This window comes from Enoplosus armatus, chromosome 17 (genome assembly GCF_043641665.1).
Source record: "Enoplosus armatus isolate fEnoArm2 chromosome 17, fEnoArm2.hap1, whole genome shotgun sequence".
Taxonomy (NCBI): Eukaryota; Metazoa; Chordata; class Actinopteri; order Centrarchiformes; family Enoplosidae; genus Enoplosus; species Enoplosus armatus.
The window spans coordinates 11,515,517-11,530,149 of record NC_092196.1 but is presented as its reverse complement, the minus strand read 5'-3'; the positions used below and the strand labels follow the sequence as shown (position 1 = coordinate 11,530,149).

At 42.2% G+C, this 14,633-nt stretch overlaps 2 protein-coding genes across 2 annotated transcripts in view; one reads left to right on the top strand and one right to left on the bottom strand.

The window, feature by feature from the left end:
* Positions 1-14,145, bottom strand: LOC139299951 (centriolar coiled-coil protein of 110 kDa-like). The gene is given in 11 exon segments (XM_070922904.1): positions 1-76; positions 447-506; positions 662-727; positions 813-886; positions 7,714-7,905; positions 8,110-8,231; positions 8,433-9,648; positions 10,624-10,752; positions 11,318-11,413; positions 13,654-13,917; positions 14,008-14,145. Coding segments are annotated over 11 exon segments (2,433 nt in total).
* The window catches only part of LOC139299901 (nuclear GTPase SLIP-GC-like), a 17,631-nt gene continuing 15,088 nt past the window's right edge, over positions 12,091-14,633 (top strand). The window contains exon 1 of the mRNA XM_070922850.1: positions 12,091-12,107. The gene's annotated coding sequence lies outside the window, so the exon portion shown is untranslated. The remainder of the gene's footprint in view (positions 12,108-14,633) is intronic.

The window sequence follows — 14,633 nt, the reverse complement described above, 5'->3', positions numbered from 1 at the left end:
TTAACCCAGAGAGTGCTGCTTCTTCAGGTTGTCTGAGCGCCTCACTCTCTCCTCTGGGGTCTTTCTGTACCAGCTCCTGAGAGGAAACAGCCACTGTCACACAGTGATGACTTTACAGACATCCAGAAAAGCTGAAATCCATACATTTATGTACACTGTTGCCTTTAGCGAGAGGTGATAGTGCAGGTTCATTATTTAAATCGGCAAAACTTAATGTGCAAGTCGGCAAAGTAAAACGTCATCCACTACATGGTTTTCGCTGATCCGTGAAATATGAACAGCATATGAAGTTTATTGCATCGCGTGCAATTGCATTGTTAGTCAGGGCGGGAGACAATTAACATTTTCTCAGTAGAGGAGTAATGAATGTCTCCAACTAAATTACATATGGCAGTTTATGTGATTTATGATAGCAAGATAAGGCACAATTGGAAGTAGAAACTCACCCCTGGCGGTTCAGCTGACCTGGGACAGGAGAGTTTTGGCCTTGGCTCGGCTTCAGGACTCTGGGAAAGGAAAAAAGATTGTATGTAGGCAGTGGATTTTCTGGAGACAATAAATGCAGGAAAATTCAGGATAGAGAATGAAACCAGACAATATAAGGCACGAAATATATATATTTTTAAATGTGATAACAAATTGTCACTGCTCTGTTTGGCACCTGTTGGTAGTGGGGCTCTTTGGCTTCTGCTGCATCTTCCTAGCCTGTGCTGGGGATTCACCAACCCTGAAAGAAATGCACACAACAAAAAGACTGGATCACATTAAGATTTAAAGGCTATGTACAGCTGTGTTCCTCTTTCCTATCTTACCTCTTTTTCCTGTCCATAGACCTCTGTGTGGCAGCGGACAGAACCACTCGCTCCTTGGGGCACTTGGCTTTCTCCTGCAGGACATAGTTTATGATAGAAGAACAGACATTGACAGAATAAGACAAAGCATGTTATAAGCTTAACTCTAAGTCACTTTGTAAATTTGATGATGAAGGTGCTATATAAATAAAGCTCATCATGATTATTTGTGCCTAAATAGGCGCCTGGTAGGCACAGATACAAGCTTTGTTTTTGCATCTGCCTAACACCCTATGAGGTGAGAAACCACACACGCAAGGAAGATTAGGTATGTAATTTATGATCTTATTGTGATGTAACAATGTGTTTCTTAGAAAATAACCTTTTTGAACCCCTAACCCCTTGGAGGGGGGCAAGGGATATAAAAGGGAATGCAGAAGAAGACATGAGGGCGCATGTGTGAGCTGAGGAGACCTGTCACCTCTGACTGACTGACTGCTTGGGCTTTTGCCTCAGTTGTTTGTGAGACTTTGTTACTTGATCGTTTTATTTTCTTCTTTTTGGACATTTTTGTATCCATGTACTCTTTTTGATGAAATAAAATTGGGTTGTACTTTGTACATTCCAACCAAAGTCCTGTGTTGCTCCTCTCTGAGATCATCTAAGTAGCCTCCCTCAGGTAAGAAGACTCCTCTCCTTGAGATAGGCTGACAGTAGACAATAATTTGGCTTTGATTGATGAATTCTAATGAAGCTGCTATGTATATATTATGATGTTTAACATGGAAGGACATGTTGAATAGGTTCAACTCAGTTGTCTGATGTTTTGCTGCTGCTGTGGATTGTTTGGTGGTTACTGTTGAAGTTTCTAAATAGTTGGGACACAGGGAGGGATTTCCTAAATTTATCTCTAAATTGTGAATTAGGGATTTGGGCATTTGAGGCGGCCCAGTGTGAAACCAGGTGAGTGTCCGCCACCCTTCAGTGTGGACCTCCCCCAGCATTGATCTTTTCCTTCAGGGTCTTACTGGGGTACCACCAATCTTCAAACACCTATCACACACAGATGTTCCTGCCAAATATCCGGTCGTTGGCACATAGTCAACTATATAGGCCCTAGTGTTATGATATTCCAGGAACGTAACTAGACTCCCTAAGCAGGCTAAAGTGGTCTTGCGTGTAGATTTTGGGAGTCCGTTGGAAAACCTAAAGATTAGGTCGTAGAACAGCCGTCACTCAATGTGATATCCGCGTTGGGTGGGGGTATTGTAACATCTAAGAACCTCTTCATGGCGCCCGAACAGGGACCTCGACAGAGTTAAAAGGGAACTCTGGGTCCATAGATTTATAGCTGAGCTTGAACCTCGTTTTCCTCGGCGGATGAACAGTATTCGAGTGTTTGTAAAAGTGTAATTTTGCGGGAGTGAGGCGCCCCGTGGGTGTTGGCTGCCGCTTCGGGCGGTCGGGAGTGAACAGATACCGTGCCAAGCCAACAGGCAATGAGACACCACCTATTTACCAACCTATAACTGAAAATTGTAACAGGGAGATTAGTTCTCCCCCTATTCCCCCACGTTCAGGAGAAATGGTAAATCATCATTACCAGGCAAATGCTGCACAAAATCCTGACGCTTGCGAACGAGAGCCAGAATCTCAGAGTCAGCAGACAAAGAGTAGAGCAGTTTACGCCAGACGAAATAGGCGGATTGCTGATAATTCCTGTTAAACCTAATAATCCAGACACTGAAGTCCGAGACGACGATCTTATGCCAGAAGCGGTTGAAGAGTTGAATAATTTGAGAGGTGAGCGTCATCTCATTAGAAGTTCTGCTCCCAGTGGATCAGCGTTTTCTCACCAAAATTGTGATTTTGAAGACCGCTTTAATAATGTGGTGCAGATTGATTTTAAGTATAAGTATAAATTTTAAGATTTGTGTGCAAATTAAGAGAAATTCTAGATCTCGCAAATCCATCTTGGTTCAAAAATGATTGTGGTCTAGTGCATGAACACACACAATCAGAGGGGGAACTCCCCCTCCTCAGCCACAGCATCCGCTGCCTCCAGAGTGCATAGAAGAGCTCAGCAAAACAATTAGTGAGCTAGAGAAATTAGGAACAATCACTCGCCTCGAAAATGCTGTCACAAACACCCCGATCATGGGGGTTCGAAAACCCGACGAAACATTAAGGTTAGTTCACAATCTAATAGCCTTAATTGCAAGATCATGCACAGACACCCGGTCTCTGATAAACCCCTCCCTTACAATGAGGACATTGGAGAATAAGAAGTGGAAAACCACTCTTGATTTGAACGGATTCTGGTCTATTCCCATCTGCCCTCTCTCAACAGCAAAGACAGCTTTCACCTGGAAAGGACCGAGTTGGGATTGGAGCCGTCTTCCTCAGGGATACAGCTCTGCTCCTAATGAGTTCCAATCAGTGGTGGGGAGTGTGCTAGAGGGCCTCCATGTAAAAATTGACATCGATGACATCTATTTCACTAATGATAGTGAGGAGGAACACCTGGAGCTGTTGAGAGAAGTGATTGACCGTCTCACTAAGGCTGGCTTTAAAATAGGCCTTAAAAAGTGTGAAGTGGCTAAACATTCTTTGAAATTTCTAGGTTTTAGCATGACAGAAACTGGAAAGGCGGTGACGTCAGAGTACAAAGAGAGCATTAATGCCCTATCAGATCCATCTACTCTTAACCCTTTATCCGGCAAGGAACCATATATGGTAACTTCATTGATCTTGATTTTCAACATAAAACTTGAATATTTTTAAAAATGTCACAAAAGTAAAAATGTCACAAAAGTAAAAAAGTCACAAAAGTAAAAAAGTCTTGTTGTGTCCTGCAATGACACTCTAGGGTTGAAATTTTGCATTTTGACACTCTAGGGTTGAAAATTTGTGTTGTAAGTATTTCAATGAGTGCCTGATAAAGGGTTAAACATCTAGAGATCTGTCTAGGAAAGGGAGAGTATGTTTCGAACCATGTGAGAGGCTTCTCACAATTGGCAGCGCCGTTACACAGACTAAAAGGAGCATTGAGAACAGGAAAAGGAGTGCTCACAGCACAACATGTTGCGGCTTGGAACAAACTTAAAGTGGCTATTTTAAACGCAATCGACCTTGAGCAAAGAGATCGGTCAAAAGGTCTAATTGTAAATACGCATCTTGAGCAAGAAGGAATATCGTTAATCTGTAAAAATCAAGGGTCAGAGGTTCCGTGTATAATGTTTTCTTACACATTTAAACCTGCTGAGCAGAAATACACAGAACAGGAAAAGACACTGACAGGAACTACAGGTTTTACAACGCACTCAGAGACCTTGCACAGGAAGCACCTGTTTGCATTTTTTCTCCTTTTCCCTCACGCAGCACAGCCTCAAAAGCTAAACTTGTGGATGCGAGAGCATTGAACTCAAGATGGGCAAAATGGTTATCTGATGTTGATTGACAAGCAATTCAGCTTTAAACAAAATGGTCAGATTGTGACCAGACCGGCAAACCCAAAACCAGTAAAAGAATTTGAAACTGAATGGCATGTGTTCACTGATGGTAGCAAACAAAATACTGATGGTGAGATGTCTCAATGGGCTTATGTAATCAAAAAGGGTGAACATACAGTGTGGAGCAAAAGAGGGAGAATACAAGGGTCAGCTCAGTTAGCTCAGTCAGCCATCCTTGAGGCTTTGTTGTTTTGTAAAAAGAAAAATGTAAAAATGCTTGCTATTGTTACTGATTCTGACTACTGTTTTAAAACAGGGCGAGAAGAGTTAGAGCTGTGGGAACAAAGAGACTTTGAAACCACGAAGGGAAAGCCTCTAACTCATGCAGAACAATGGAGCATAATAGCTAATGCTAGAAGAAAACTAAAAGTAAAATGGAAAGATGGAAAGAGTAATCTAGTCAAAAGTACCACAATCCAACCGCCGAGAGAGTGTTAAAGAAGGTACACGAGGGGTTGGGTCATGTCGGGGGAGACAGAGGGGTGAAATGGCTAAAGAGCGAAGGGGTGGATATACCTGCAGCTATGGGGGAGGTGATCAGTTTGAGGAAAAGCTGTCCCCAATGTGCGCGAGCTGGAGGTTTCAAGAAAACGGAAACACATCCGCGGCACATCGTCACAGACACACCCCACACACACTTCAGTGCGGATGTGGCAGGGCCTTTACACACCAGATCTGTCTCCTCATTTGTGCAGACAATGGTTCAAGTGAAAAGCGTGTCTTCCCTCTAAGAGCAGCCACAGGCAGAACAGTGGCAACAAAACTAGCAGAGCTGTTGATTCAATATCCCTCGATTCAATCCATGAGAATGGATAATGGTACACATTTTAAAAACGCTACTGTTACAAAACTCTTAGAGTCAAGAGGTGTACGACAAATCTGGTCTGTGCCTTACATGCCTGAAACTAATGGTGTTGCTGAAAGAGCTGTCAGAGCTGCAAAGGATTGGATCATAAAGAACCTACCAAACAATTGGGATACCCCTGAAACTTTGGTTTTGATGTACGAGCACATTCAGGCTCCGAAACTTAGGAAAAAGGACACAGAGTCTCAACCTAACCCGAGTACTCTTCCTTTTCAGGTGGGTGATAAAGTCTGGGTGAGCAGGAGGAAGGTTAATCCTAACAAAGAAGCCCTAAAATCCAAAACTGAGGGGGAAGACACCATCTTAGAGGTAACTAAAAACAACATAGCTGTACTTGAGAAATTCGGTCCAGTTCATTTCAGGCAAATTAGAAAAGTAAAGTAAACAAACATGGCCCTGCCTCTCACTGCACGTGCACATACATTCTGTGGATTGGTGGTCCTGGCTCAAGGAGAGGACATATCGTCTCACATGGTGGGGAAAGCCATGTCAGGGGAGGGTATGGCTAAGCAGGGCTATCTCAGAGAAGAGCAACAGGAACCATTAATTTGGACGTCTTATACACCTGGTGATTGTGTGCTTTGTCGCACTGCGTGTGCTATTGTGAGGTGGCACGGCCCTCACCGTAATAAGCCTGCACGGCTTCCTGATGGATCCAGCATGCATCTTCCTCAAGACAACATGGTTTGGGGCAGAGAAGGGGGAAGAGTACTGCTGTGTAGAGACTGTTGTTTGGAACATCAGCTGAGGCTGATATTTGGTGTTTGGCCACCGCAAGACAGAGGAGCCACCTCTCGCTGCTGCTGCAGGCGGGACGGTGTGATGTTCAACATGCCAGATTGGAAAATGACAATGTTATAATGGACTATGCTACGACTGTTCACACGGTGAATCCTGAAGACAACTGGGACTAGGGATGCTCTCTGACTGAGGACATGACTGGATGGCTGGAGGCTGACAACCGTGTCTCCTATTCTGACGAAGTGAGTGCTGACCTGCTGCCTGGAGTCCGTGCGGGGCTCTCATACCGGTATGTTGGCAGTGGGAGCTTGACCCCATGCTGGTTCACTTCTGATGACAGTGTAATTTTCGACAACATATCATCAAGAAACGACAGGCCTCCTGCACTTCAACTAGTCCGGGGTGATGGATTCAGTCAACCCCCGGATGCACCCTTCTCTTCCAGTCAGCCTGCCCAAGTGGTCGACGCTGTTCCCCAGGGCTGTGACAACTGAACTCTGACTTGCCGATCTGAATGGTTGAATGTTGATCCTGATGTATTTCTTTCTTGAGTAAGGTTTTGAAGATTTAAGTGTTTAAAGTTTTATGCTATTATGATTTTTGATTTTCTATTTTACATTTATCCTGATTTTGACTCAAAAATGTTCTTCAATTCATATTTTTATCTTGATTGTTGGTTACTTGATGTTTTTATCATTTTATCCTCTTTATATTAATTCATGTTTTTCAATCATTGAATTTTTGAATTTAAGCTTTATATTTTCAGAGTTTCCATTTAATCGTTGCTTTTTACCCTATTAAGTCATCACTGTTTTGATAGTTGTTTTTAAGCAATTTCACCTGGCTTATTGTTGGTGTGTTGATTTTGAGGTTCAGAACCTCTTGGCATTTACTCTTAGGAAGGAGTTTTTATATTTTGAAATTTCATTCTTCATTTAAAGGTTTTGTGTTTTGAAATGTGAAAAAAGAAGAATTTAATAAGGAAAAACAGTGCTATAAAAATATACAATGTTTTAATTCTTGTTTTGATAAGTTTTGGTACTTTCTGTTTTTAATTGATTGTGAATTTTGAGGTTGATCCTCTCTTTTATTTTGATATCCTGCAAATGGGGTGATGTCAGCTGCATAAAACAAGCTTTAACCACACAATATAATTTTTTATTTTAAAAAACACTCTTACTGAAAATGTAAAAAGTATGAAGTTCCTCATAAAAATAAATGTAAAATAGATGGTTTGCAATAAAAACTAAAACTAATCATATCCTTTACTAAGATATATAACTGTAACCATTATTGCCCGATCCTTAACTGCAATAAAGTATACTCACCTTTCACTTCACTATCTTTTTTTTTTAAGTTGGCATAACTTGGCGGTGATAAAGAGCCAAAAGTCCTGCTACCTTTCCTTGTGTGACTACTTTTTTAGCATTTAGCATCTACAGCTCTGATGAGGTTTCGGGGGAAGTGTAATTGTTAAATGCACACAAAATAATAGTGTTATCTTTTACCTGTGAAGCATCAGTCTGTAAAGAACGGATGAACTCCTTTTTATCCTAAGGACACATTCATAAACATATCTTCTTTTGATGCAGCCAATTTATCTTGTTTAAGTGTTTAATGAAGAGTTGCTCAAACATTACTGTCCTGTATAGTTGGAAATATAAATTTAGCTTGGTATATGGACTGAAAGCTCCAGTATTATGATTTAGGTTTTCAAAAAGAGCAAAGAAAAATAAGAGAGAGTTAATGAACTACAACACTCTTCTGTCTTTGGGCATGTAGTCTTTCGTCACCACTGTCCTACAAACTGCAACGCAGTAATAAGTGAGCTTGGTGAAGCGGTACCTATACTGTGTCCAGGTGATCGCTCAGATGGTGTGTGGGCAGGGCTTAGTCCCGGGCAGGAGGGGCTCACAATAGGACAGCTGTCACTCACAGACCTACAACTCCACCCACAAGCATCCCCACTCAGTCTTCTCTCTGCCTCCTCGAGCTCCTAAACACAATACAGTAAACACACTTCAGTACTTATATACATATACATATAATGTTAATGCACAAACACACATAGACGTGCACAAAGTACAACATTATTGTCTTAAGCAAAAGAAAATAAATTCACACTTAACAACAGATAAACATTACATTTTTGATATCTACGTCTATTTAGAATAGTTAATATGTGATTCCATGTGCTGACCAGATAGAGGCGCTGTTGTTCTTTCTCCTGCTCAGCCAGGAGCAGAGACATCTGCAAAGCATGCTCCTCCTCCAGACGCCTTTGCATGTCCTCCAGAGCCTGCGCTCTCCTCTGGGTCTCCTCTGTTGATGTGCATGAATAAATACACATAAAATTATTTATCTTTGAAAGGTTGTATCCTTTTCCTTTACTTCCCCTGCCTCTCTCTCATACAATATTTAACCTAAAAGCTGCAGCGGGAGAAACAGTGATCTCAGTGGAAATGACACAATTTAACTAGTGAACACAATGTGCATTACAGGAGCTGTTCCAAAGAGACTCACCTGTCTTGCTGCCCTGTGCCTCAGCTGCATTTCTGAGGACAGTTGGTGTTGTCCTCCCATTGTTCGTCCCCTGAGGGTCATCAGGCTCCATCCTGAGCGTGACCTGAGCCAAGTCAGGAGTCATGCGGGGCCTCAGCAGAGGTGGTGAGGGGTTATCTACCTCATACGACTGGTTTAAAGGGGCTGCAGGGGTGCGCCAACTTGGAGCCAACCGTGTAACTCCTGCCATGAAGCGAGGAACCCTTTCCTGGCTGCGGTCTATGTGCTCCACTCCAGAGTGGTGGGCATGCAGCTGGCTGTCCAGGGTATGGCAGCGCCGGCGAAATCCTGCAGCCAGATGGTCAAGGTGTCCCTTCGGGCTTGGCCCTGAGGTGCAAACAGGGCTACAGGTCTCCTGCACTGGACTGGTACCACAGTGGCTGGATCGACGATTGCCACTCCTGCTAACACCGCACTCACCTTCACTCCCCACTGAGCCCCACTAATCGGAGGACTTTGTGGCTCCTGAGAGAGCTTCTCCTCGATCTGCCATGCCAGCTCCTTCCCCTGACCTTCCTGGGCTTCGGGGGATAAGGTCTGCTGGCCCGATGGGAAACGAAATATGGATGTTCCCTGTAGAAACTGGCCGAGGTCTGCCTCTCTGTGGACGGGGACTAATGCTGGACTCTGGACTGGGGAGACGAGTATACCGGTCAGGTAGACTAGGTGAGAGGCAGCCAGACTGTTGTGGACTGGGGTCGGGCAGAGTTTGATGCTGGATTTGGGTCTGAGGTGGGCCAATAGGGCTATGGTGCAGACTGAATCCAAACTCAATGCCCGTGTCCCCCATGGGACTGCCGCTCTTATTCTCCTTGTCAGAGACAGTCTCAGGTGGGGGAGTCCTGGTGACAGTGTGGACAACTTTTGACCCCTGCTGACTCTGCTCTCTCTTCACATACTCTCTTGATCTCTTAAGAAGGCTGTCCAAACTAATGTCCTCCTCCTCCTCTTCCTCCTCACTCTTCTCTTCCCTCTCCACCATCACTTCCTCCACTGCCTTGTAGCCGTTGAGGATGGGGGTCTGGGAGCATGGAGTGGCAGGCCGATCCTTTGTCTGAGGCCCAAATCCAGGGTCCCTGGGAAGTCCAGGAGAGTCGGTGACCAGGGTGTAGCCACTGACTGCTGCAGATTTAGAAACTGGCAGCTTTTCAACCTCTTCACTTGGTGCTTTATGTGTCTGTGCAGAGATAATAAGTAACAATAAAGAATGACTACCTGATGGTATTATATGCCCTTTTTCTCCAAAACTGCAGTGGTTTAAAGCAGTCCATTCATCACTGGCATACAAACAATGAAAAGGAAAATAAATATCAGACAGTCCAGTGTTGTCTCTCAACTAAATGTGAGGTGCCTAAAATGAAAAAGGCACTTGTAAAGTATATTATCCAAATTCATAATAACCCAATTTGTAAACCTAACCTGGCCCTAGGCTCATCACTTCCATCACGAAAAATCTAAGCAAACCTGAGATTGATCTTAACCAAGACACTTAATGCTTACATGCTATTTCCACACCTATAATCACCTGAAGTTCTTTTACTGACACACTTGAAATGTATCCAGATCTCTGAATAAATAGCTCAGTCTGAATGCTTGATGTTGGTACAGACACATCACAGAGGCAGTAGTAACAACAAACAGTGACTGGCCAATTACAATTATTCAAAGACAAAATTTCACAACCAGAGCTGATTTACAAGTGGACAATATAGCTTTGGACGTTGAGATGACAAAAAAGGGCCACCTTCAGGTAATAATAGCACAGCCTACCGGAGAAAGTGTTGAGTCAGACAACCTGTATTCAAGTCTGCAAATGTCACGAGAGATTCTGGGACAAGCCTGTAATTCAGTTTTTGTGCTTTATCGTGGGACCGACACACAGACCTATTTCCCATATGGGCATATTTGAGAATTTTAGATGAAGCATGTTTATAGAAAGATACAAATAAAGTGGCTTGTTTGTTGTATGACTGTCATAGCATATTAACTAACATTTCCATGGAATGGACTGATGGACTAACTTTTTAATTTCAATGCACACTGTTAAGCCTACACAATATCATATTGATTTCCCAAACTTATATTTCTTTTTCCACTGGATCCTGATCCAGACCACACAGGCATGTGACCAGGACAATACCGTGCTACTGACCTGAGCTTGTTCCAGTATGTCCTGAACCCGGGCCAAAAGGTTGTTCCTCTGCTGGTTCTGCCTGTTCACCTCCAGCTGGACTGCCCTCCGTCTGTGGTCACATATCTCACTGCGCTGCTCAGCACTCAACTGGAAAAAGAAAATACAGACTCTATTTTTAACACTAATTCAAAAAATGTAAAACCTTTTGAGCTCCAATTTAACTTTCTTCCTGATCAGGCTCAAGCAATAACACATGAGAAAAGATAAGTCAAGAACTCTTTGTTTCCAATTCACAAAATGTATGTTGATTGTTTGTGATTTATTTTCAGTTATTCCACTATATGTTTGTGTGTCCTTTGTTTGAGTGGCAGAGAAATCTTCAGCCTCACCCTGGCCTCTCCATCATGTGGCTATCCCTGAAAACTCATAACATCCTCCTCATTGTAACTGAATAGAGTAAGCAAAGCCTTCTGTTACTATGCAGCATAGAGCAAACATGCAGCCATAGCGGGACAGTGACAGATATACAGACTCTCTAGGGAAACCAAACAAACATTTTGTAATTATTGCTCTTGCTCTGGATATCAAGCCACTTGCAAACCTCTTAAAAACTACTTTTGATTAAGAAACTTTAGAAACTTTAATTGGTTTAGCTACATCTTGTGTTGTCCCTTCAGCATGAGTTCTTGTGTCTGTTTATTTTCTTCCTTACCAGAGGCGAAAGTACAGCTCTTCCATGGAAGCGGATGACAGAGCGAGCCTTTAGGGACCAATGTGGCTCACATGTATTCTCCTTGAATTTCCCCTCCTGAGCCGGATCATTTGGCACAGCTCACCAAGAAGAGCCGGCTCTTTCGGCTCCCAAGCGGCTCTTCATTTTACCACTTATACCTTTTATAATTCAGCCAAATTTTGTGCTGTTTTGACTTATGATTTGTATGTGTACACATATATCACTTAAATTATTCAATACATCCTTTGTACTGAAGTATTCAAAAGTAAAAATTACATTTTCTATTATTGTAGGAAAGCTCCACTGGTTAGGAAATTTGCAAACAATATGGGGTGTCTTGTCAGGACAGGGATATGCTTTAAATGGTTTATTTCTGAAGCAGGCACTTTAAAGGCAGATGCACAGGCACTTAAGAGAAATCGCTACAGTTGGTGTGGTTTTGCTGTCATTGACGCACCTGAACTGTGTTAAACGAGCTCAACCAGCTGTTTTGCCATCTCCATGGATCGCGGGTGAGAAGTGGGAAAACGAAACTTAACTCTGCCTGCAGAGGGCGTTGCCTAACAACGAGGTAAGCATCATTGTCCGAGCCTTTGGCACAAATATTAATAATCGTCATATCATTCTGCCTTGTATTACTTTACAAAAAAAACCCGTCTCGGTTGCGGACGGGAGCCGGCTGCCATCGTTCACTTAAAAGAGCCGGCTCTTTGAACCGGCTCGTTCGCGACCGACACATCACTAATTAGTACCCCCGAAGAGGCACAAGGTTAGTATCTGTTATAATACTGTAATATTCAGAGGTTGTTTGTGTCTTGAATTAATTTTGAACTGTAATAAGTCTTTCTAACCGTTTGTTTATTTAAGTTAGTGTTAGCTTAATGTGCGCTAGGTTGTAATATTCTAAAATGGTATGGAAAGGTGACTGACATGCTATATTTGTTGTTTTTGTGTTATGTAACAAGCTCTTACGGTGGTTTTGATATTGGTAATAAATCTGAAATCATCAGTCAAGTGTCAGACCATCTTTCGGTGGGATTTACTACATACAGTTTTAAGGAACTTATTTCCTTTTTATGTTACTTTATACTTCAACTCCACTATATTTCAGAGGGGAATATTGTACTTCACACTCCAGCACATTTATCAGACTTTTCAGATTAAGATTAGGGTAAAAACACATGATATACTCTTAAAATGCAATGCAAGATTTTCTGCAGAACGAGTAACCAGTACTTGCATTAAGTACATTTTGCTGATGACACTTATGATATATGGGTCATTCCAGAATTAGAGGACATTTGGGCTTCAAAATTCTTGAAAAATAAACCTTCCCTTTTTTAAATTTCTGCTACATATTCATCAATAATAGGTAATAAACTTTCAAAGGCTTGATTGTCTCAGCTTACAGATCAAAGGTACAATGTTTATTACATGATTTATTGGGTGTTTGTAATACTTTGTGCAACCCTGTTACCAACGTTACCAACCTGAAAAAAGTACATTAATGGATTTCTGAAATATAATTCCTTTTCCATTAAGTAAAGAAAGTAACATTCTCTCTGAATAACCATTTGGTTTCACATATGACTTGTTTTAAATGAATTTTTAGCAACTTTCAAAGTCTGTCTCGCCCAACTTTTCAATAATGGCATGTTTCACTTTACCAATTTCAGTATTTATTTTACAATATTTACTCTAACACATTTTGCATATAATTACATGAACTCTTTAAAGGAAAATGGGTCAAACCATTTGAGCTGAGAAAGTAATTTGTGATTATTTTCAATTATAATGATAAGGTAACAGGGTTGAAATTAGGGTAACAGGGTTGCATAAAGTAAGAGGGATGACTAGCTACATTATTTCTGATTATAGATCATTATATAAAAGTGCCAAATAAATGCTCAAGACACCAAAGTATACTTTGAATAACTTTTAATACTTTGTCAGCACTATTTCTCTATTAACAACACCCAACAACAACACCACATTGCTTTTAATCCTTACTATTGATGGCTGGCTGCCCTAGCCTATCAACATATTCACTCTAACTGAGCTAAAAACATTTCACTCTAACACTTAACAGGCTAAAACTTGCCATCTGCTTTAGAACATCGTTTTTCTAGTTTTCCACTTTATTTCTCATGGCTGACCAGAGAATTCCATTGGTCTTTTGCAATGGCCAGGTGGCGTGATGTAACATTTTGCGGTGGTGGAATGATGGTCAGCATATCCTCAAAGGGATACCAATGGCGATCCTCCCTCAACGGCCAGAAAAAGCGGTTAACCCCCACTCTGTGCATACATTTCACCTGGCAGTGGGTCTCATTCACCTCTTGGATGATCCCTGGGTAGATGTAGCCCTCATACAGCAGGGCACACCATTTACCCACAACCTCTGGAGTATGCCAGTGCTCTTCTTCGGGTGTGCTATGTGTTAGGTGTTCTGTGTGGTCATCTGTGGAATTAAAGCTGAAGCTTTTGGTTTTTTGGCAATTACATTCCAGATTCCCATTTGCAGAACACATGCAGCTGATGTTGCGGTACAACATTTTCCCAGGTGAAAGAGTAATCACCTGGCAAGACAAGGCAAGATCAGTCATACACAAGTTAGTTCAAAGTGCTTTACCTAAATAAGAATCATGGAGAAATAGTGAAGTGAATACCTGGTGAAGCCTCATTGTGGATGGTACCGCTGGAAGGTCAGCTGGCATTTCCTTCACTTCATCATCCACATCTTGCTCCTGAATGTAAAACAATTTCACCTTTGTTTGTCCATCATTCAGAGCCTGGTAAAGGGACATTGGCGTGGGAATATCAACTCCTTGGCTGACAAGCCTGTCAGCCCTCCTCTTCAGTGTGCCACCTATGCCATCTGGGGCTCCTTTGCCATGACTGGCTTCAAAGTAATTCCAAGTTCCCCTTGTAAACCCCTTCTTAAAAATTTCAGTGCAAAAAAGGTAGAAGTTTCTACGCTGTTTGTATTGTGTGCAGGGCCCATCGCTCAAAAAATGCACAGTTGTCACATCTGGGAATTTTTCTCTGATTTCCTTCAGAATGGGGTCCATGTGTTTCCATATTGCAGGTGGTCCCTTCAATCTTGATGCCGATATGGTGCAGAAGGATGTAGGGGCCGATTCTCCCCCCACATGATAAACACCAGTGTGTAAAGTGGCCTGTTGGTGGGATGCACCAAAATGAACAGATTGCACTTCTGCACTGTATTTGCAAGCATAGTTTTCTGAGAAATCAACATGAAGTACACATTCGTTGGCAGGGAGGTTCTGCTTCA